This window comes from Hyposmocoma kahamanoa, unplaced genomic scaffold, assembly GCF_003589595.1.
Source record: "Hyposmocoma kahamanoa isolate Upper Pololo Valley unplaced genomic scaffold, ASM358959v1 102, whole genome shotgun sequence".
NCBI classification, from domain to species: Eukaryota; Metazoa; Arthropoda; class Insecta; order Lepidoptera; family Cosmopterigidae; genus Hyposmocoma; species Hyposmocoma kahamanoa.
The window spans coordinates 9525909-9549254 of NW_020653337.1; the positions used below are offsets into that span (position 1 = coordinate 9525909).

The following is a 23346-nucleotide window of genomic DNA, read 5'->3' on the forward strand; positions in this document are numbered from 1 at the left end:
TATTTTGTATGAAAGTAAAATCTGATGAACTATTCAAAGTCATGGAACAAAAGTTGTTGTTTATAATAACAATGTATAATAATAAATAACCCTCTATAAGTGTATGAACAGTACATGTACGTATGTTACTAAACTACAGCAGTTATGATTATAACATTTTTATGTAAAAAAAACCGGCCTCAAAAGTGCTTACACGCTTACGGTGAGTTAATTATTGCGGTCTTCTCAACGATAACTGAAATGCATATGGAAGTCCTCATCAAAACTAATAATATGATTTAAACACAAAGTACTGCTGTACACTGTAAAGGAGTTGCTCTCATCTGTCTGCTGTTTCTATCTCCAGATTAGCTCTAGTCGCCATAACATTTTATTTTTATTGGAATTACATCAGAAAAACTACAACTGCCTCTGTGGCCGAACGGTTACCATGTTGGACTGTCACGCTGAGGTCCCGGGTAAGATTCCCGGGCCGGGAGAAATATATATAGTATGGCCTACATTTATTGCTCTCGTGAGTTTAGGTGTAATTTGTGGTTGTCTATGTGGGTGCCCATGGCACCCGCGATACAGGGTTTCCCTAGGTGGGGCTACGAGTTTGTGCCTTATTATTATTGCGGCACATAGATATTTATTTAAATCGGTTAACGGAAGGTGGGTGAAATTCAATAAACCGTACTCTTCCCTACCTAATTAAAAACCCTGTTGGAATATTTTTTTCAAATTTGAATGGGTCCACTACTGAGGTATAGTTGAAGAAATATTATTTACACTGATGAATGTTATTTCTTGGAACGGGTTATCCTTTCTATTACAATAGAGTAATAAAAACATTGACTCTTCATTTACTCAAAGCGTACATGGACTTAATGATCTTGGTCCATCGTAACAGTCATTGGTGCGCTGAGCTTTTTCTGAATTCTGTTTTTGCATAATTTCTTTACTCATCAAGTCGATTTTTTTAACTGTAGGTACTTTATTAAATAACGACTGCCAACTATTTTTTTACTTATTCAAAAAAGTTAGTTCCGCATAAAAATTTTCAATTGAATTAAGTGCCAATGCGAAGAATTGTTTAAACAGTTGTTTGCACTATACAGATGGCACGTGAGTCACAACTAGACAGCTCACACTTTTGTCCTATTGTACTCTAAAGATAAAGTAATAAGACGAATCGATGCATATAATTTTGAAAGGTTAGTTGGAAGAAATCTCTTTATGGGATAAGCTCGCCTTTGTACACAAATATTTAAATTGTTTCTGAAAATTTGTAAGTTACTTTGTGGTACAATAAAGTGTTTAAATAAATAAATAATAATATTTTGTCAACTATACCCCTCTCCAACAAAACAAATGAGAATCTTCAAAACGTCCGAACAATCGCATAACATACACACAAAAAGTAGAGTCGAACTGAGAACTCCGTTTTTGAAGTCGGTTAAAAATGCGATCAATAACTACGGGTAATACTATGTATCAGATCCAACTCCGAACTTGCAGCAGGTCGTAACGATAACCGTACTGGCCTGTCTGATAACGATAACAGTTTATCATTGTGTCAGTTGGTCGATATTTCTTCCGCTTGCTACACTGTAGGTGAGTGATTTTAAGAACATGTATTTATTGTTATTAATATTATTTTTATTGATTTTGAAATGTAATCTGAAACAGGTTGTAAATCATTGAATTTTGGTCAATGAAATGCTTTTTAAATAGTGATTTTATAAATACTATAGGCGAAATGGCAATTCTTTGTCGAAGCGCTGTTCTTTCTTATTTTTTTTAAATTAATTTTCTATTTCACAGTTCTGCGCATTTGTGCGCAAAAAATTTGTAATTGTATAAATTTCCAATATACTTAATATGGTGACCTTTGACCTCAATTATCTCAGATCGAAATTCCAAATTTGGACTTCGTCCTACCATGGTCCTACCTGTACAATTATATTTTTATACTAGTTAAAAATTTTGTAGTTATATTTTTTTTTCCAGCATTTCGTGATTTTTTTAAACATTAAAAATCAGCTTAATCAATATAATAATAAGTATAAATAAAACACAATTTATGTGGACTTTTCTAAAGTGGTTTAGGCCTGGGTGTGCTGGGTAGTGCCCCGGAGTGAATTTCGTGGCTCTTGGTTCCGGGTTCGATTCCCGGTAGTACTAATTTGGGAAATTATTCTTTCTAAATAGTTTCGGTCTGGGTATTCTGTTGTAAAGCAACCACCATAGTTTGCGCTACGCAGTTCGACATCGCTCAGCCGCTGTTTGCATTTCAAACGAAATATGCCTTATTGTTGAGAAAGTTATACTGTGTATTGCCCGTGGGAACACAGCTGCCGACGATGGAATGCGTTGGCCGTCGGGCGCCGCGCTGCGTAGCGTTTTTGGTAGAACAATTTTATTTAGTAGAGAATTGTTCTATACTATATTGCACTTTATAAAGGGTGCCCGGCACAGGCTGTCACCGTCTGCCGCGCCGCTTGCTGCATCTTCTTTTTAATTTTTTGTTTAAAGACTATTAAGTAGATGATAATTTTTTTGTTGCATTGCTCGTTTTAATGGATCGTAGTTCTGATCGTTCTCCTTAGGCGACCTTAAAGAGGATGATCAGCCAATTTTTCAGTAATTAAAAAAGAAAATTTAATTTCTCGACTTTTTGGGTTCTCGAGGATATTTTTCTCGTTTCGAAGTTGTCCAGATTTCTCGATTCGATAAATTTTGAGCAGAAACCCTAGCCAATGCGCTCTATGCTCTTCGATAAAAAAAATCTCATGAAATAAAGACGTGCATATTGTATCAAGAAATATTTTTTTGTAGATCTCATCATAAATTGACGACAGTATGTATCGTTTATTTTTCATATTGCAATATTTTTGATATTTATCTAGTGCCCTCTCAATCAACTACTACGTCGTAACCATTGACCTACTGTCGCAGCTCATTGTTTGTAATTATATTGCGACAGTTGGTGAACATGGTGCGAGTATTAAGCCCAGAATTAGCTGAAATTGCAAGAAATGAGTTGAGTGAGCATCCAAAACGCTTGCAAGATGATTTACAACATTTGAAAGATTGGATATCGAAACAGCCGCATTTAAAAGCAAGAACAGGTAATTTTTGTCTAAGACTATTTTGACATAAACGAATAAATAATATTTGACATCAAACAATCTGTTACCAAGTCATTCTAGATGATAAGAGAAATTATCATGTTGAAAAAATGATAAAACTCATTACGAGTTCATCCCCGTGTGGAAAACTTGTCATTATGTAGATAGATAGTGATAGATTTTTATACAGGCTGTTTAACGTCATAAGAAAGGTCGTATGGAATGCATATGTTTAGTGTGGTATCTGTGGTATATGCCGCCAGATGGCATAAGTAGTATTCTTCCTTGCGCTATCAAAGTGTTCACACTATTAGTAATAAGCGAATGTTTTTTTTCTATTATGGTCATTCTTTGTCCGGTGGCGCAATCAAGCGAGTAGCGACCGACTATAGAGTCAGTTGTAATTATTAATACAAAGATCGAACACTCAGAAAAAATTCCTTCGATCCGGCCGGATTCGCACCGATATCTTCTAGCATACCGTGCCAGACGCAGTACCAAGTAAGCGTGGAACCAGCGCACCTCACGAATTTTTCTATGTGCTTGTTGTCGTGTCTTTGTATTTGGTTTTTCAACGTCTTTTTAGTCGTAGCGCCATCTATGAGAAATCTATGAAAGTTTTATCACCCAGTTAGTTACCTTTATAGCTACCAGGCCTGGCGAGAGATGTCGCTATTCACTGTATTCTAAATTTTTATTGAATTGATATTCAATTATTTTTTGTGAAATTACTCCACTAGTTTCATTGACTTACAATTATATGGACGTCGGGTCCGCGCTAAAAAGTGTCCGAACTTATAGGGCGTTAAAATCGTATACAGAGCGTCATTCACGCTTTAGTCTTCGTTTGTTCGACTGACAGCGAAGCAAGCATAATTAGACAGTACTTTTTTTTTTGTTTTTGCGTGGGGAAATCCTCTGAGGATACCTCTCCGCCGCGGGGGCAGCGGGACTTCTACCGGCTAAAACCCCACGGTGGCCTTCTCGGGTGCTCTAGTGGGAAGGATCCGGGATCGACTTTGCGCACCGGAACCCCCCCAGCACCTAGGAGGAGCTACGTCCTCCCCTCCTCTCCTCACGACGAAGCGGGCCACACCGCCCCGTCGTCCTCCTCGCGGCTGCCTAACTTACTGGCGAACGAAGCCCCCGCTCCGATCGCCTGCAGCCGCGAAGGTACGCCGCCGCCGAGCGGGATCTGCCCTCTCCCGATCACGCTCGGCGACCTCCTTCTGAAGCATCACCGCTTCACAGAAGGAGACCACTGCCTCATGGGACTCTTGATCCGCCAACATAGCCGCTACTATGCCTGGCGGAGAGAGATCTCGCCCGATCCGGGCAACCAGGATGTTCCGTTCGGAGGCCCATGCGGGGCACTCCTCCAGCGTGTGCTGGGCGGAATCCTGGTCCCTCCCACAGTGGTGGCACTGCGTCGTCGACTCGCGTCCGATCCGATTCAGATACTCACCGAAGCATCCGTGCCCGGTGAGTATCTGTGTCAGTCGGAACGTGGTGACGCACTTCCGCTGGCTCAACCAGACTTCGAGGTTGGGCAGGATCGCGCCGACGGCGCGCTGGCGCGAGATCCACGGCTGTTCCAGCCTCTCGCACCACTTCTCGAATGCCCGTCGGCGCTCCTGCCACCGCACTTCCGGCGGCGCAGCTTCCTCCGCCTGGCGGAGGCGCGCGTAAATACGCGCGTCCATCTCCGCCAGAATGTCCAGCGGGGGAAACCGCGCAGGACAGTCGCCGCGTCGAAGGATACGGTGCGGTACCCTCGTGCGATCCTTATGGCCATGCGGCGCTGCACGCCATTGACCATGGCTCTGCAACGCCGGACGCCCGTCAGTCGGTGTGACCAGACGGGTGCCCCATACAAGGCCACGGAACGCACCACCCCACCGTATAAACGGCGAACTTCCTCCGAAGGGCCCCCCAGGTTGGGCAGCAACCGGTGCAATGCACCCGCCACCCTATCGATCCGGGGAACCAGGCGCCGGAAGTGCTCCTCGAAATCCCAGCGACCGTCCAGGATAAGGCCCAAGTACTTTAAGTACTGCCCCACCTGGACGTCGACGTCACCAACGCGAATAGAGAAGCTGGGCGGTTCCCTCCCTCGCGGGAGTTTGTGGAACCACAGCGCCTCAGTTTTCTGAGGCGCTACTCGCAAATACAGCTCTTCGATTTTTTCGACGACGCGAGAAACCCCGAGCTCAGCGAGCCGGATGGTCCTCTCGAAGTCCTCCCCTCCGGCGAGCACCAGGGTGTCATCAGCATAACACACCAGATGCACGCCCGGGGGGAGTGCGACCCTCAAGACAGCATCGTATGCGAGGTTCCAAAGGAGTGGTCCAAGGACAGACCCCTGAGGAACCCCACACACGACCTCTCTGCGATGGCTTGCGCCATCCCGACCCGGGTACGTAATGTACCTGTCGCATAGGTAGGACCCGACAACTCGCTTCAGGTACGGAGGCACTCGATGATATTCGAGCGCCTCCTTAACGGTCAACCAGGGCAAGGAGTTGAAGGCGTTGACGATATCCAGGCTTACCGCCAACGCCACTCCGCCCCGGGACAGTACCTGTGTCGACATAGTACGAACGTGAAGGATCGCGTCCACTGTCGACCGCGCCTGCCGGAATCCGTACTGGTCTTCCGACAGGTCAGGCCCTACTTGCGACAGATGCCCGCTGAGCCGCTCGGCAAGTGTTCTTTCAAACAACTTGCCGGCCTCGTCCAGCAGGCATATGGGTCGGTATGCAGAGGGTGAGTCTGCGGGTCGACCTTCCTTCTTTATAAGGACCATCCTCGCCGACTTCCAGCCGGACGGGAACACACCGCTCCGGAGACAGCTGGTGAACAGCCGTCTCATGTGGTTCCACAGTCCGGCGTGGAAATTAGACAGTACTGCGATGACATTACAATTTGAATTCAACGTTTTAGCTTTTTCATATTCCTTTACATGTCACTACGTTTAAATAGGTTGACTTGGGACATTTTTTTCGTGGTTTTTGTATTAGACCCGTCGTCCATTTATTTGTAAGTCAATGTAAGTCAACTAGTTTGTTATAATTATTAATACAAAGATCGCACACTCAGAAAAAATTTCTTCGATCCGGCCGGATTTGAACAGACGTCTTGTAGCATACCGTGACAGACGATATACCAACAGCTTAGTTGGCAACAAAATTTAAAATACAGTGTCAGTGTCAAAAGAAGTTTTGATAAAGTACCCCTAAGACACATTAAACTTTTCGTTTTTGACCAACTCCAGAAGGGATGAGTGTTTAAAAAAATTCGATTTAATATCGTTATGATGTTTATGAACAAAACCGATATTGATCGAGAGAAATATGTCGATATTTCGATATATTGATATTCCTTCCAAAGACAGTAGTAGCTTATTGCCAAATAAATATATTCCCAAAATATATTTATTAAGTACAGTATAAAATGAAATTCGGAAAATTAAATACATGCGTCAAAGTTAAAGAAAATTTTGTTAAAGAAAGATTAGGTAAAAAGTGCAGTCGTGGTCGCCTGCTGCAAGATGTCGAGAGAAAAGAGTTAACCATCATGTTTAACATCACAATCTTTTCTTGGCTGAGCCTTCAGCCTATTTAAATAAGCTAGAAGGCTCAGCCAAGAATATCGAATGTTAGCAAATTATTTTTTTCTTAGATTTTGTATTTATACTTTATACTGTACCTTCATACCAATTTATATTATCCCTCAAAACGACGCTTAACAAAATATGTAATTGGTATTATTTGCAAATATTCATATAGCAATTGTGTTAGCTGTGATAAAAAAATATCGAAATTGATTCTCGAAAAAAAATCGTCTTCTGATGTAACGAGATTAAAAATATCGACGATTTATATTTTGGTAAGTAAGGTATATTACAGAGTTGTCAAAAATTATGCCGGCTGCACTAGGCCATACACTATAAGTTCGGACACTATTATATTTCGTCGCTTCATTCTCGATATAATATTTAACCAGGTAGTTTCCATAACTCGATAGGCAACAATGCACTGTTTTTAGAGAAAAAAAATGTTTTGACGTTGACATTCCCTACCAGGCATCAACCGCCATTTTCTATCCCCATTCCTTTTTCGTGCGTGGCAACAAGCACACCTCCACTGTTCCGTTAAAATGTCAAACCGAACAAACTTAGAAAAAATCGAATATTATAAAAGTTAACTGAAATACTTGCAAAATACAGATGCCAAACGTCATTGGCGTCATAGGATCGTAATATCATCGGACAAGTCGGACATGGATCACGGTAAGATTTTTTCTTACGCTCATAAATAATGAAAATAAAAAATTAAAATATTCATTTTTATCATATAGCACTACTTGCTACTTCCGCAATGATAATAAATGTTCGCTTTCATAAATAGCAAATGTGAATTTAACCTACAATTAATAAAACATCGGGTTACCTGCGAGTTATTCCCGATAACCAAATCGAACATGGGTGAAAGAAAATCCGAACATATACATATACTAATATGTGCATTTTACTTGATTTATAATAAAACAGCCTCGGGGTTAACCGCGAGCTAAAGACGATAATGAAATCGACTGCGAGTCGATTTTAATTTGAACAGTATTAGTACCTACGTGCTAATAAGTAACGTATATTTTTTATATTAAACTACGTCGGGGTAAACGGCGAGTTAACCACGATAATGAAATCTACTGCGAGCCGATTTTTATTTGAACAATATTAGTTCTTACATGCTAATAAACAAAGATTTTTTTAAATAAAGTTACGTCGGGTTTAACTATCAATTAACCACGATAATGAAATCGACTGCGAGTCGATTTTAATTTGAACAATATTAGTTCCTACGTGGTAATAAGTAAAGAATTCTTTTAAATAAAATTACGTCAGGGTTAACTGTGAATTAACCACGATAACGAAATCGACTGTGAATCGATTTAAATTTTAATAGTATTGATATTTACATGCTAATTAGTCAAGTATATTTTTCAAATAAAATTATTTCGGGATTAAGTGCGAGTTAGCCACGATAACGAAATCGACTGCGAGTCGATTTTGATTCGAATAATATTAGTACCAACATGCTATTCAGTCAACTAAATTTCTTAAATAAAATTACGTCAAAGTTAACTGCGAGTTAACCACGATAATGAAATCGACTGCGAGTCGATTTTAATTTGAACAGTATTAGTTCTTACATGCTAATAAGCAAAGAATTTTTAAATAAAATTACCTCGGGGCTAACCGTGAGTAACTGCGATAAGAAATCAACTGCGAGTTATTGCAATTTAAATCCCACATACGTGTAATTAATAAGAGTTAACGAAACACGCCGTAGTTAAAACTCAATTACCTATTTAATACAATTCTAAAGAAGATCGTTAATGGTTTTAGGCGACAGCCTCCTGCAAAACCAATATGCAGCTTCGCCAGCAATACCATTATGTAAACAGGTACCAACACCAGTCTGTAATACCTGGCATTAGTTTATCGCTAGACGACAATAGAAAAAATTGCATATCACAATTAAAAACTTAATTGACTTGGGAGCAAAGTGCTGTTCTAGAAAACATCAATACATTTCTAGTACTTTTTTAGCCCCAAAACGCAACGTTAGTAGTCGTTTCATATTGAACATAACGTCCTTTAACAAATTTGTAACAAAAAGTCATTTTAAAATGGAGGACTATCGAATTGTCTCAAAATTGATACCCCGCAGGGGTTTCATGGCCAAAAGGCCTGAAAGAGGTGTATCACTAACATCTATCTGCGAAGCAGATCGAAAGTACCACACATTTCAGTATTTATCTTGTGGTTCGAATGAAATTGAAACCTATGAATTTACTGCTCTGGCATATGCCTTGTCCACATCATCGAAAGTGTTTACCAAAATCATGAAAGAAGTTGTAACACATTTGAGACAAGGATTTAAGTCCGTGGTATATTTAGATGATATTTGTTGTACAGTAGCTGGTTATGACGATGATACATCAATAATGTTAATGCAAACATTAACTTATTACAATGTTTAGGCTTCATCGTTGATTACGGAAGTCTGTGTTAGAACCATGTCAAGTTTGTGAATTTCTAAGATTCAATTTTGATTCATGAAATTTAAGTATAAGTTTACCTTTACAAAAACGTCAAAAAATTTACCATTTACTTTAAAAAATAATGAGGCTACCCCGATGTACCATACGGGAGTACGCTCAATTGATTAGTGTCTTCATCTCAGCTTGCCCAGCCACTAAATACAAAATTACTGGAAATACAGAATATTCTAAGTCTTCAAAAACATGGCGGTAACTACGAAACAACAATTTATCTTCCATATGATTTAAGTTGGTGGACAGACAATATTTACTCGACTTCATCGTATATGAGAACCTCGAAGTTTTAAATTAGAAATTATACAGATGCACCTCGCACCGGTTGGGATTCCGTATATAGCGCGAGTAGCACAGGAGGCCAACGGAAGGTTGTTGAGAAGAAATACCATATCAATTACTAAGAATTGCAGTATTCTTATATTATATTAATATAATCTGATTGTGTTATATTGTTGCGAATACGCAATACTACGGCGATCAGTTGCATAAATCGTAAGGGTGGGATCCAATACCCCCACCCTAACGATTTAAGTAAACAAATTTGGCAATGGTGCGAAAAGCTCAACATAATTTTGTATGCATACGTGCGTATTATGTAAATACAAAAGATAATCGCGCCGATTTAGAATCTAGGAAGACTAATCCCGACACCGAGTGGGAGTTGTCCTCTCGCACCTTCCAGACCATTGTCAGACGTTTCGGACAACCCGAGATTGATCTTTTTGCAACCCGCACCTATGCCAAATCCGCTATTTTTGTCTCTCGGTTTCAGGAACCAGATGCATTTGCCGTAGATGCCTTTACACTTAATTGGATTTCTCATTTTATTTCTACGCATTCCAACCCTTCTTTTTATTATTGAAATGCATACACAAAATTATTGATGACCAAGCAAATGGTACTCTTGGTTTTCCACATTGGCCTTCCCAGCCATGGTTCCTTCTGCTGCAAAGCCTGTTGGTTTTGCGACGTGATATATTTTAACTCAAGCGAATCATTATTAAATCTTATTGCAGGCGACCTCATCAACTGCACATCAGCCTTTCTGTCGTTACCAGCGCGCCCTTTGCCTCCCGCGGTGTCCCACAAGAGGCGATCACTTTACCCTTAGCTTCTCTTTCTTAAAATACATTTGGACAATATAATGTGTCCCTAAAGCTCTGGTAGGAATTTTGCAATAATAACAGTCTAAATCCCTTTAACATATCAATGACATAAATAATCAAATTCTTAACGCAGAAATTATAAGTTCGTACAGAACCTCGAACAGCCATCGCTCTGCTTTATCTCTTTTATAGCCTGAAACAAGCTCAGACGCCCGCATAAAAAGATTACCTAAGGGCATTTAGATTGAAACCCAGTGCACCAAAATATAGCAATACTCGGAATCCCCAAGTTGTTCTCGCATTAGTTTCAACGTGGTTTCCCAATACAGAACTTCCGCTTGAAAAACTTACGAAAAAACACGTTATTTTACTTGTACTTTGTACTGCACATCGCGTACAAACTGGCATTGATTAAAATGAAAAACATACAAATATCAGATATTAATATAATTTTCCATATTTTAGAGACGATCTAAGTATTTGCCTTGTCGCAGTTTTTAAACATTATATTTTGGTAATACAAAATAAGACAACTGGACGTCAGGGAACGCTCTTGATGACACACAGTCAGACCGTGAGCTGATGTGTACGGCAAGTGTGTGGACGGAGTAGTGTGGGCACGCCAGCCGTGCGCGCGTCTCAAATGCCGATAGTTCATACGCAAGGCTGCGAGTTGGACTCCGACATCTCACATCCTTTGTGACATTTTATAATAGACTAATACTTACTGAAGGCGAACACACGTTCGCAAGAACCATTTGCTTACAACATAATACGCAAATTGTACTATTCTAAATTAATATAATATAATATATAAAATTATTATATGATTGTACGATTTGAAAATTGTTATGATTGATGATGAGAAAAACCGTTACATGTTCATATCTATATATATTTTGAATAAAAATATAATATAGTTATCGATTAAGCCTCTGGTTTATAATTTACATAAAATCAACTGAAAGCAAAACTGAATACTCTAAAACTCTACCTGGTTAAATATTCTATCGAGAATGAAGCGACGAAATATAATAGATGATCAAACGAACGTCTTGAAGTGAAGTTCGATCACTGTTATGTGAGTCGCTTCATTCGAAAATATAATCAACACCCTCCCTCCCTTGACATCATCATATCAGAAATAAAGATTCTGAAACTCCCAAATAAGTTTTGCTTCCCACTCTAAAGGGAATGAGGATAGAAAATGGCGGTTGATGCCTTGTAGGAAATGTCAACGTCAATACCTTTTTTAACCGTGCAGTGTTACCTAGCAAGGTAAGGAAACTACCTGGTTAAATATTGTATCTTCGAATGAAGCAACACACATAATAGTGATCGAACTTCACTTCAAGAAGTTCGTTTGATCATCTAAAATATTTGTTAAGCAGTGCACTCACTAGTGAGCTGTAAGCATGTTATGTAACCAAAAATGATAGCGTGTGGGTGGTTACGAGCTTGCCGCAAGCGGAACGGGTGCGGTACGCCGACGATAACCAGGTACTCATTCTAGCGAGCGAAGACTGTTTCACGCGTACGCACTAGAACCTCGATACTGTATTTGTCACATTACAATTACAGCTCGCTAATGATTACCCAGCTTAAGTTTGTGAGAAACTCTAACAATTAGTATCATTTGACTTATACTTCAAAATGTTAATATTTCAGACGATCAATGGCTTGTCGGTATACTTCGAGGGTGCAAGCACAGTTTGGAGCGAGTAAAGAAAAAGTTGGATCTGTACTATACTCTAAAAATTACGGCTCCCGATGTCACGCTTCGGATGAAGCCTACGGATCCTAAATTTTTGGATTTTTTGAGACTTGGGTATGCGAAAAGATATCTTATTTAAAATATATTTTCCAACTTTTAAGGAAATAATTGCTTGACAAATATTACACATTATTGTATATATTAAAATGAAAATTAAGTTAGACGAGTACCTGTTTGTGGATATTTTTATCAAATTTGAATTAACTTCAGTGCCTATTGTTTTCTTCGAACATTTAAAGAATTGTTGTACTTCTTATCTGCTATTTACCGTGAACAATTATAATTATTTACACCTTCTTAAATAAAAATATGCGTTTGTAATAAATTTCTCACGCTCATAATTCGTAGTATTCTTAGTGCTCCAAAATAAATTCCGTTACTGTGGTACTTATAGTACAGGAAATTTCTTAGTTCAGGCTTGGTAATTAGTGTGGTTGGTTGGCACATTATTATTCTGTCCTTTTTGGCAAAATGTTTTTTAATTAAATTTTTATTGAATTGATATTCAATTATTTTTGTGAAATCACTCCACTAGTTTGTTATAATTATTCATACAAAGATCGAACACTCAGAAAAAAAAAATGTTTCTTATTAATTTTATTGAATAGCACGATATTTTACTACCGTGATATTCCATTTTTTTGTGAAATCAATCTACTAATTTGTTATAATGATAAATACAAAGTCGAGCACTATGAAGCATTCCTCCAGTGCCTTCAGCTTACCGTGCCTGACGCTATCCCAACTGTGAGCTACGGAACGAATCAACAGACCTTACGAATTCTTAGGAAAAAAATTTTTCTTCATTTATTTTGAAAGAAATGTCCACATTGCTGTGGTGAGCAAACAAAGTGCTGCGGTTAGGTTTTCTATAAAATCGCAAATACTTCATCAAAAAATTAAACTTTCATTAAAACTTTTCCTTCAATTTTTTTTTCACTTCGCACTAGGGAAACTCTAGTGCGAGTTAAACCCTGGGGTTAAAGGAAAACCACAAATTACACTCAAACTCACGAGAAATAAATGTAGGTCATACAAATATTTCTCCCGGCCTCGGAATCGAACCCGGGAACTTTGTGTGGCAGTCCAGCATGGTAACCATTCGGCCACAGAGGCAGTTAAATTGCATGGAAAGTAAAAAAAATAGCATTTTTAAAAACCACAAAATTGAAGTTATTATGTTTATTATAAAAAGATCATAAACATATAATAAATATATATTTACTTTTTATATTGTTATATATATATATATATATATTAAATTATTTATTTCTCAATTTGGTTCAACAATGGTAGATCTGGTTCTCCCATTAAGCAAATGTATGCTTATGTTGGGAAAACCTTGAAGCCTTATCCATATACATACTTATACATATATACATTTCTTCTGTACCTACATGGATCTATACAATAATTTATGTTTATACAATAAAACATGATTCACATCGTGAAACCATATATGAATACAGCTAAGTATAATATATCAGGAAGTATTACGCCATGCTCTAACTCTAACTAGGTTATCACTATTACACCATAGTGTGCTAATAGTAACTACCTACTTAGTAGGTAATATGAAAGAGGAAATATTGAGGTGTTCGTACGAAACTTGTACATACAAGTACATAATTTACAGTTTGACACGCATATACAATAATATACAAAAAAATTACAATAGACAATTTATGTACTGAAATGTTATTATTGCTTAGTTTTTTGTTTGAAAATCCTATGCCAAAATTTTTTATTCCTGTTCAAACAACTGCGTAAGATTAAGTTTGTTGAATATCCCGATGTTTTACTACTATGACATTCAATTATTTTTGTGCAATTGCTCCACAAGTTTGTTATAATTACTACTAATACAAAGATCGAACGCTAAGAAAAATTCCTTTGATCTGGCTGGATTTGAACCAGGCCCTCAACGTACCGTGCCTGACGCTGTCCCAACAGAACTACGGAACAAACCAGCAGAGCTTACGAAACTTACGAACTTTTCTATATGCTTGTCACAGAATTTTGTTTTTTAGAATACAGTAGAATAGAATAGACATTTATTGTAACGCCACAACACATAAATACAAAACAAAAAATGATAAAACAGACAAACAAAATAAAATAAAAAGAATTCATACACAAAGTAAAAAAATACAATGAAAAAACAACATGAAATAAGACAAATCTGACAAAAAGCAAAAAACAAAATATGACAACTACAAATTTTGTACTGTCATTTGTGCGGTTATGGCTTACGCAAACGGACTTCATTGAGCCACAGCCATAATTGATTGTGGCGCTGATTTTCAATGAGCGTAGCTCCATCTGTGAGAAATCTATGAAAGTTTTTCCACCAGTCACTCACAAGAAGGAATTTTCGTTAGTGTTCGATCTTTGTATACAGGGTGTCCCAAAACTCAACGTCAAGCGGTCACTGGGCGAGAGGCCAGGTTATATCAGTTCTGGTAAAAATTAAAAAAAAAATCCATGTCACTTAGTTAAGTGATAATAGGCATTTTTTTGAAAATGTTGAAAATCGATACCCTAGACCACATGTTTAGGTACTGTCATCACAAATTTTCAAATTTTGGAGTGATTTTTTTTTAACGTCATCATAAATAACCATGCTATTTATTGCAGTCACAAATCAAACAATAAACGTTATGAGTTTAGTAAAAAAAAATAAGTTTCATTGAGTCTTAGCTTAAAAAAAGTATGTCAGCTAGCTTTGACACTTCATATTTAAAAAAAAATGTACTACACTACCCTGGGCAAGTTGTTTTAAAAGATGGCCCATATAATCAAGATTTCAAAATGGTACAATACTTGCCACTCTTCATTCCATAAAAAATATTATAACTTATTTTTTGCTAAAGGAGCTCGTTTAAAAAAAAACTCATGCCATGATAAATAATACTTTTGTGTGCTTAAAGATTGTGTGAGTGCTTTAACATCGTGGAAGTGAGATGGTCATATGTGATAGAGTGAGATGGATAGTGACAACGTATTAAACAAAATAATCTACCCTAACACATGTGAGTGTGTCAACTTAATAATTAGTCGATTGTTGTATTATAATAAATTTTAATCAAAATGAAACGAAAGGAACTATTGTAATACTTTAATGTTAAAGTAAATGCTCAAATTGTTTGCCTTCGGCACGAATACAGGCTCTGCATCGCCTCACAAAAGATCTTTTTATCAATCGTGCGATTTGCTGCTTCAACAATTTTGTGGCGTAATTGGGCTAGATTTGCTATAGGTTTTGCATATACTTTTTCCATTATGCAGCATCAGTAAAAAAAATCAAGGGGGTTTAGGTCCGGAGATCGAGGAGGCCACAAAATTGAACCAAGGCGCCCAATCCACCTTCCGGAATATTCCGTGTTTAAATAATCACGTACAGAACGAGCATAATGCGCTGAGCAACCGTCATGTTGAAACAACATCTATAATAGATGTTGAGTGGTACATCTTCTAGTAACGTTTGCAAATCGTTTTGAAGAAAATCTAAGTAGTTGTCGCCATTTAATGTTTCAGGCAACTCAAACGGTCCAATTATTTGTCCATTTAAAATTCCGGTCCACATGTTGACTTTGAATTGGTATTGGGACCGGTCGTCAGGAATTAAATGCGGGTTTTCCGTGTGCCAGCCATGTACATTGTGCAAGTTTAAATAACCATCTTTTTAAATTTTGTTTCGTCAGTCCATAAAATTTTGTTTATAAATTGCGGATCTTCACGATTTCTCGCCAACATTGTTCTGCAAAAATCCATTCTGAGAGAGTAGTCACGAGGTAATAAACTTTGTACACGTTGCACATGATACGGGTGATATTCGTGTTGCTTTAAAATTCGATGAGCAATACTTTTCGGTATTCCAGTGGCTCTTTCAATCACACGTACTGAAGTGCTGGGATCATTTCGAATTTCTTCTAAAATTACGTCGTCGTCGTCTCCATGAGTTCTTCCACCGCTCGTACGAGCACTAGGCAATCGTCTTTCCGAGTATGCCAGGTGTACATTGACGAACACGCGGTGATCTGGGTGACGCTCTAAGTTTGGGTACCTCTCGCGATACAATCTGGCTGCGGCAGAGGCATTACAATAGCATTCACCGTAAATAAGATGCATGTTCGCATATTCTTTCGCTGTGTACAGATACAGCATGTCGCGAAACTTGTTAGTTTTGCTAAGTACTAACTAATACAGTTTACACAACACAAATCGAGTCCAGGGAATAAGCCAGAGTCGTTAACACAGATGCAATATCAAGTCCAGGGTAACACAAGCCAAAGTCGCCAGTACAAAAGTTACACGATTACGAGAAGATGCACAGTAAACGAAGGAACGTAGCGCACTAAATGATAATAACCGATGATCAATAATAGAGCATCGGCGTCACTATCCGTCTCGCTCATTCTAATTCATGTCGCACAGCGTCACTATCCATCTCACTCTATCACATATGACCATCTCACTTCCACGATGGTAAAGCCAATCTTTGAGCACACAAAAGTATTATTTATCATGGCATGAGTTTTTTTTGGAACGAGCTCCTTTTGCAAAAAATAAGTTATAATATTTTTTATGCTTTGAAGAGTGGCAAGTATTGTACCATTTTGAAATCTTGATTACATGGGCCATCTTTTAATATAACTTGCCCAGGGTAGTGTAGTACATTTAAAAAAAAATATGAAGTGTCAAAGCTAGCTGACATATTTTTTTTAAGCTACGACTCAATGAAACTTATTTTTTTTTACTAAACTCATAACGTTTATTGTTTGATTTGTGACTGCAATAAATAGCATGGTTATTTATGATGACGTTAAAAAAATCACTCCATAATTTGAAAATTTGTGATGACAGTACCTAAACATGTGGTCTAGGGTATCGATTTTCAACATTTTCAAAAAAATGCCTATTATCACTTAACTAAGTGACATGGATTTTTTTAATTTTTACCAGAACTGATATAACCTGGCCTCTCGCCCAGTGACCGCTTGACGTTGAGTTTTGGGAAACCCTGTATATTATAACAACTGTGTGGTTCAAATTCTGATATGATACGATTACGTCACGACACAACCTACTACTGAAATAGTAATTAATCATATTAAACCTTTTTCTTCAGTACATGCGTAATATTGCCGAAAGCAAAGGAGCTGTACCCTCGTGTTCTTCTCATAAGAGCGGGAAGGTACGATCCTTCGACACATCATGTAATTGATATAATGTGTTTGCTCTATTATTTAATTCAGGTACGTAAGAACATTCTTTTCAGGGCGCCTTTTAATTTGATGCTTATAGAAGCGTCGCAGTGGCGTAAGGGCACGTTCCCATTATGTCATGATGACAGATAGTCGTGCAGTTTAAAGTGTCGTGTCTTGTATATTTAAATGAAATTGTTCACACATAGAACAACACGATTAACTGTCGTTCACGACTTTTTTGATGTTATGACGACAAACTGTGACAATGGGAAGAGCTAGAATGACAGTCATCCGACAGTAAATAAATCGTCACGGTAAAAATGTAACGACACATAATCGCAGCTTCAAACCATTCTGTCGTGCAAACGACTGCCATAAACCGATAAATTATCGTCACGGTCTAGTGGGAATAGCTAGACAAGCCAGTCGTTCAACGGTAAAATAAACGTCCACGATGCAGTCACGATAGATAGTCGTCATATGGGAACAGGCTAGAAGCGACTGTCGTCCAACGACGACTGCAGCGCTTCAATATGCGTCTAACTTGAAGGCGCTCTAAGACTGAGAGTCGCGATAATACATTTAGCACATTTCATTTTCTATTAAAAACAATGAAATTCATACAAGAGATAGAGACCCATTGTAAATTCTATTATGTTACTTTGTTGACGTAAAATTACAAGGTAATTGTGGTAAGTAACCGCTGTGACTAGAGACTGTGTCTATAGTTACAGAGTTCAACTTCCTTCCTCTTTTGTAGAGATGATGCCATCCTGATTTTATTAGTTCATGGTTGGAAGAAACAGTCACAGAATTACGCATTTGAAAGTGCCTTGTCAAGGACTGGATGACCAACATTTTTCTGTGATCTCTTTACTAGCTGAAGTAGCTCCAAGAATTGCAACTATTTTGTTTGTATAGTATATATGTCTAATTATCCTCAGTCAGTTTAAAGAAATATGGTGTGTGATATGTAGTTTTACAGTTCTACTTTGTTTAATTTTAGATATTGCTCGTCGAAGATGATACTGCGACTGTGGTGGGCATAAAAATCGCTACCGATTATGAAGGTGTGTCTTTAAAGCATTTTTCTCAAGCAACACCGACTACACTCAAAAAGATGATTGCAGTATGCCAGGTAAAAGGGCTTTAAACATATTGGCCTAGGTCCTATCGGCCATTTTGAAAAATGTTAAGAAATCAAACTTAAGTTCTGGTCATTGTAAAATGAAATAAAGTCTTAATTAAATTTTTATTGAATTGATATTCAATTATTTTTTTGTGAAATTACTCCACTAGTTTGTTATAATTATTAATACAAAGATCGAACACTCAGAAAAAATTCCTTCGATCCGGTCGGATTCGAACCGACGTCTTCTTGCATGAAATAAAGTCTGTTTAGTGCTTAGACTATGGAAACCAATGGACATGTTCTATTGACATATTTAAATCAGACGTTATATGTATATGATGCTTATAAACGTTGAAAACATAAACATTTTATTGTCTTTGTTTAACTACTGCGTGCCGTCATAAGCCAAAAGAGATAGCACTACATTGATTGAGGTCAAACACGGGAATCGAAAATACGTAACGTCATCTTAAATGCCAACTGTCCTCATTTTACCATTGAAGTACCCTTTGATAATAATGAAGTACAACAAAATGTCAAAACCAATGTTTGGCTACATGTTTTATTGAATTATTCACATGAATTGTAATGAAATTGATAAAAATATATATAATAGTGAGAACAATTAAATATTGATTAAAATTCGTCGCTGTAACATTAAGAGGTGCGGCAGTAGAAAATCGGAAATCTACCGAAGGTTACATTACACCGGCATGTGTTATTTTTCTGCCTATAAATCATACAATAGCCCAAATATCTCATGTAATTAGACTCATTTAAGTAGTTTATTCATAAGTCTTGCCGAATTTTGCTTTGGTTACTTCAGATTGCCTGTTTGTTAGTATTTGTTATTTGTTAGTATTTTGATGATTGTTGACAAGGATTATTCTGAGACAGTGTTGTTCTAGAAAGCAGACATATTATCGATATTCTGTTATTAAAACAATTCGCTACGAAGTTTTTATTATTACATTACCTACAATTGAAAAAAGAAAGAAAGAATGGGTGGAAATTATAGGACTGCCGAGTATAAATATTGGCTCAAATACCATCTTCGTTTGTTCGCATTTGCATGTCGATACTGACTTATCTATGATTATGGTACAACACTAAATCCGCCATTTGTGGTGGAAATTTTTGGTTTAGGTAGGAACGTTTGTTCCGTAGATAGGGCAGCTCCTTTTTTTATTTTTTTTCCATCCTCTAAGGTTTAGTGTATACATTTCAGATCCGAATGGTTTTCAAATACGATTTTAAGTCTTCTAGTTTTATTTTAGCGTTATTCATTTGTTTTTGTGTAGGTTATTTTTCATTCGCTTTGAAATCCAACATGCGGTTATAAATCGTATAATTATTTTACGAGTTCTGGCGCGCTAATGCAGCGCAAAAGATTCGAAAAGTGAACGAAATGTATAGAGTGGAGTGCATATATCTAACAAAGCATTATGGTTTGCCATATTCCGCAGTAGCAATTTTTTTAGCTGGCAAATGAGCCTCGACCAGAGCTGTGCATGACGACGAGTGACGAGTTCTGGTTCAAACCAAACCATTGCAACATGCAGAGAAATATCATAAAGTACATTACAATTGTTCGTTCTAAAACTGTGTTGTAATAATTAATCGAGACAAACATGAAGGAGGTTTAGACCGTATCATTATTTTTCATGAGCAATCGATTCTTTAAGATCGCAAACGTTCTACACAGAGCTTCAACCGTGTGGAGAAGTCTAAACAGTGTTAAAAATAATTTTTCGCACAGAAAATTGCTGGTAACCATTAGTGGTCCAATCATATTGTCTTGGTTTCCTTAGTTCTGGTGTAACCATGACTGTAGTTTGCTATTGTGAAGGAATACGATGATGACACAAAAACCGTAGGTTGATCAGCCGATCTTTTCCCCCTACTTCTACTCGACAACGTTAGAGCGCATACTGTTAGCTGATCCATTATACCTTTACAGCATGGCAGAGCTTTAAATTGCAAAGATCTCAGATCACTCAGGCACTACCACTGCGCCCGTCACCCTGAGACATAAGTTGACAAGTCCCGTGTGCCTGTAATTTCACCAGCACCCTTACCTGACATTACTACTTGGCGACAGAAATAGGCAAGGTTACAGTACTACACCCTGGACGAACTCTTTCACAAGGAGCTCAACTGTTACTAAAAACTACTTACCTATCGACCTACTGACAACACGTATATGTACATAATATATTTTGCTTGAATAAATGATATTTTCTAAAATATTTTTTACGTAAAACGACAGTTTTCTACATTAATACATGTGCAATATAAAGAAAAAGATAAAATTGCCTAAACTGACTGGTTTGTGAGTTGTTGACTGTCTCGGAAACGAGCTATTTTAATATTGAAAGCAGTGCGATGCTCAAAAATCTTTTGGCTTGATGGTTTGCATGGTTTTAATTTCAGGATTCAATGCCTTTCCGTCTAAAAGGTAGTCATCATGTAAATATACCGGCCGGTATAGAAAAGATTTTTACACTTATAAGAGGCCTTCTAAATCAGAAAGCTAGGGACAGAGTAAGTATACATGGTCTGACTTATTAAGTATACAAATTTTTTAGCACTTTTTCTCTATTATTATGTTTTGCGTAGATAAACATCCAAACTTATAAACATCTAAACTTCCATCTTACTAAACTTATATAAACATCTAAACTTAAAGTAACGTATAACTCACGTATTTAAGTCGGATTTTTGCTCGACATGTTTCGTATCACTATATGTGTATATAATATTCAACCTATTGTGTAGACATCCGTTTCTAAAACATTTCTCCTTTTTCAGCTAAGGATTCACAAAAATAATGAAGAGCTGTTGCAACATCTTCCAAGAGAAATAGTGCCTGCTGAATACGGTGGGGATGGTGGGACGTTAAACGAAATTATTGGTACGTTTTATAATATTCATTAACAACAGATATTAATCTCGCCGTCGATTTTTGCTTTACGGGCCGTTTCAGATAAGAAGTTTTAGACCAGTGTTCAACGTGCGATTTCATAACGCGCGCGATTTTATAACGCGCGCTTATGACTAGAGGAATTTTATTCATAAGTAGTCGTAGGCGAGCCCATGCTACTGCGCGTCAGCATGTGTATCATCTGAACCGGCCCTTGGAGCAAGTGACTGCAAATATATAGTAGTAGAAGACCTCTTTTGCATTAGGGAAGTTAGCACTGTTTTACAGGCTTTAGTTTAGGTCAAGAGTCCATATCATTCTTAGATGATTCTTAGCTTATTTGTATTTTTCTTTAAGTGACTTAAACTCGCTTTTGTGTTGTAGAGGCTTGGGCCAATAAAATAATAGAATACAAACAATGGTTTAAAGAAGAGGAAGGATTCGGTACGGATGAATCTAAACGGCCAGGGAAGGCGCAGACTGCCTCAGAAATGTTCGGTGTGGGAGTGGACGGATCATTCAGGAAGTTGGATATTGACTGATGCGTGATTTATAATTTATTAGATGTAATATAAATGTGTTCTATAAAAATAAACTTTCCTTGGAATTGGCTTAAACCACGTTAAAAAAAATCTATTGATTATCAAACTTTCTGTAGGTTTACGTTTCTGCAAGGTACTTATTTGCTATATTAAATCTATTTATGTCTAAAAAAGAACTACGTCCATAATTTTATTTTAGACCAAAGTATGAAGAAAATGAGCAAAGAACGTTCATAATATATGAATTTAAATTTTATTTCATTATTCATTTGGAGTACTGCAACGTACTATTTATACCGAAATTCGTTATAATAATTACAAATCTTATCAAACGAAAATTATAACTCATACAGGATTAAACCAGACTCAGATTTTAATAATTGAATCAAATATAAAGCAAAGTGGAGATACCAAGAACAATCATAACCGGCAATGAAACTTGGCCGAAAGGCAGAGGGACCTAGCGTTCTGTTAAATCGATGTGCCGTCGACTGTACAGCAGTTATCAGTGTAATACGGATGGAGATAGGAGATAACGCTATTGAAAATTTGTGCAATATTTTGTCACTTGTCAATAGTTGTACTTATCACTATGAATAGCGTCTAACATTGACATAGTTTTACATGTAGGGCACATCGTGGGAATCAATTTAATGTATGACATAAAGATGGAAATAGTTGACCAAAAAATTATTTGTAATCAAAAGGATTCCCTACAGGAGTGTGACCGGGTTCTAATTGTAGGGCTTACCACTAAGTTATGATGTCACATGTTCTTACAATAAAAGTGGATTTATCTTGACGTAGGAAAAGGGTGTTTCAGAGTGTTGGTTTTCAAACTTCGAGTCATTTCGGTCCTCACAACATTAACATATTTCATTTGACATGGATTGTAAGAACAAAAAATGAGAATATATAATAATATATTTTTACGATATATTTTGTGACGTTTATATTTAAACAAATAAGAATTACACATAAAGTAGTAGTCTTACTCAACCTTTGTTGAAAATATCTAAATTAAACAAAATGCATTTTTTTACATTTAGTTACAAAGCAAAAACATTAAAAACTTTTTCAACTGAACTATACGTACAAATACGAAAAATCAACCTCAAATAGCGGAATCGAATCTACATTGCCCTTTTGTAGTCTACATTCACAAGTAGAATTGTCTTTTATTCTAATTTTATATAGACGTATATAAACGTTACCAGTTTACTTAGGTTTCTGCGCTTAAAAAAACGAGGCTGATGTGGTATGTCTGGTTGAATCCTATTGACTTAAAATAATAATCCTTTATATGGCTGGTTATCGTATCCGCGGCATCCCCTTTTTTTTTATAAAAAATATGTGCGCATTTGACCTCCATCTCACCTGATGGAAAGTGACGATGAGGTCGAGGATGTAGCATGCACAC

At 37.3% G+C, this 23346-nt stretch overlaps 1 protein-coding gene across 1 annotated transcript; it reads left to right on the forward strand.

The window, feature by feature from the left end:
- The first annotated feature begins 1574 nt into the window (after positions 1-1574).
- On the forward strand, positions 1575-22052 carry LOC113235492 (alpha-tocopherol transfer protein-like). Its single transcript, XM_026471206.1, has 8 exons — positions 1575-1596; positions 2969-3113; positions 12014-12173; positions 17251-17377; positions 18336-18467; positions 20895-21005; positions 21273-21375; positions 21769-22052. The coding sequence occupies exons 2-8, from the start codon at positions 2978-2980 to the stop codon at positions 21924-21926; spliced, it is 927 nt and encodes a 308-aa protein (XP_026326991.1). The 5' UTR covers positions 1575-1596; positions 2969-2977; the 3' UTR covers positions 21927-22052.
- Positions 22053-23346: the final 1294 nt, after the last annotated feature.

Coding starts and splice junctions, on each gene's coding strand:
- LOC113235492 (XM_026471206.1), top strand. CDS start 2,978: ATGGTGCGAGTATTAAGCCCAGAATTAGCTGAAATTGCAAGAAATGAG. Junction 18,468..20,894: donor AGATGATTGCAGTATGCCAG/GTAAAAGGGCTT, acceptor TTTTAATTTCAG/GATTCAATGCCTTTCCGTCT. Junction 21,006..21,272: donor ATCAGAAAGCTAGGGACAGA/GTAAGTATACAT, acceptor CTCCTTTTTCAG/CTAAGGATTCACAAAAATAA.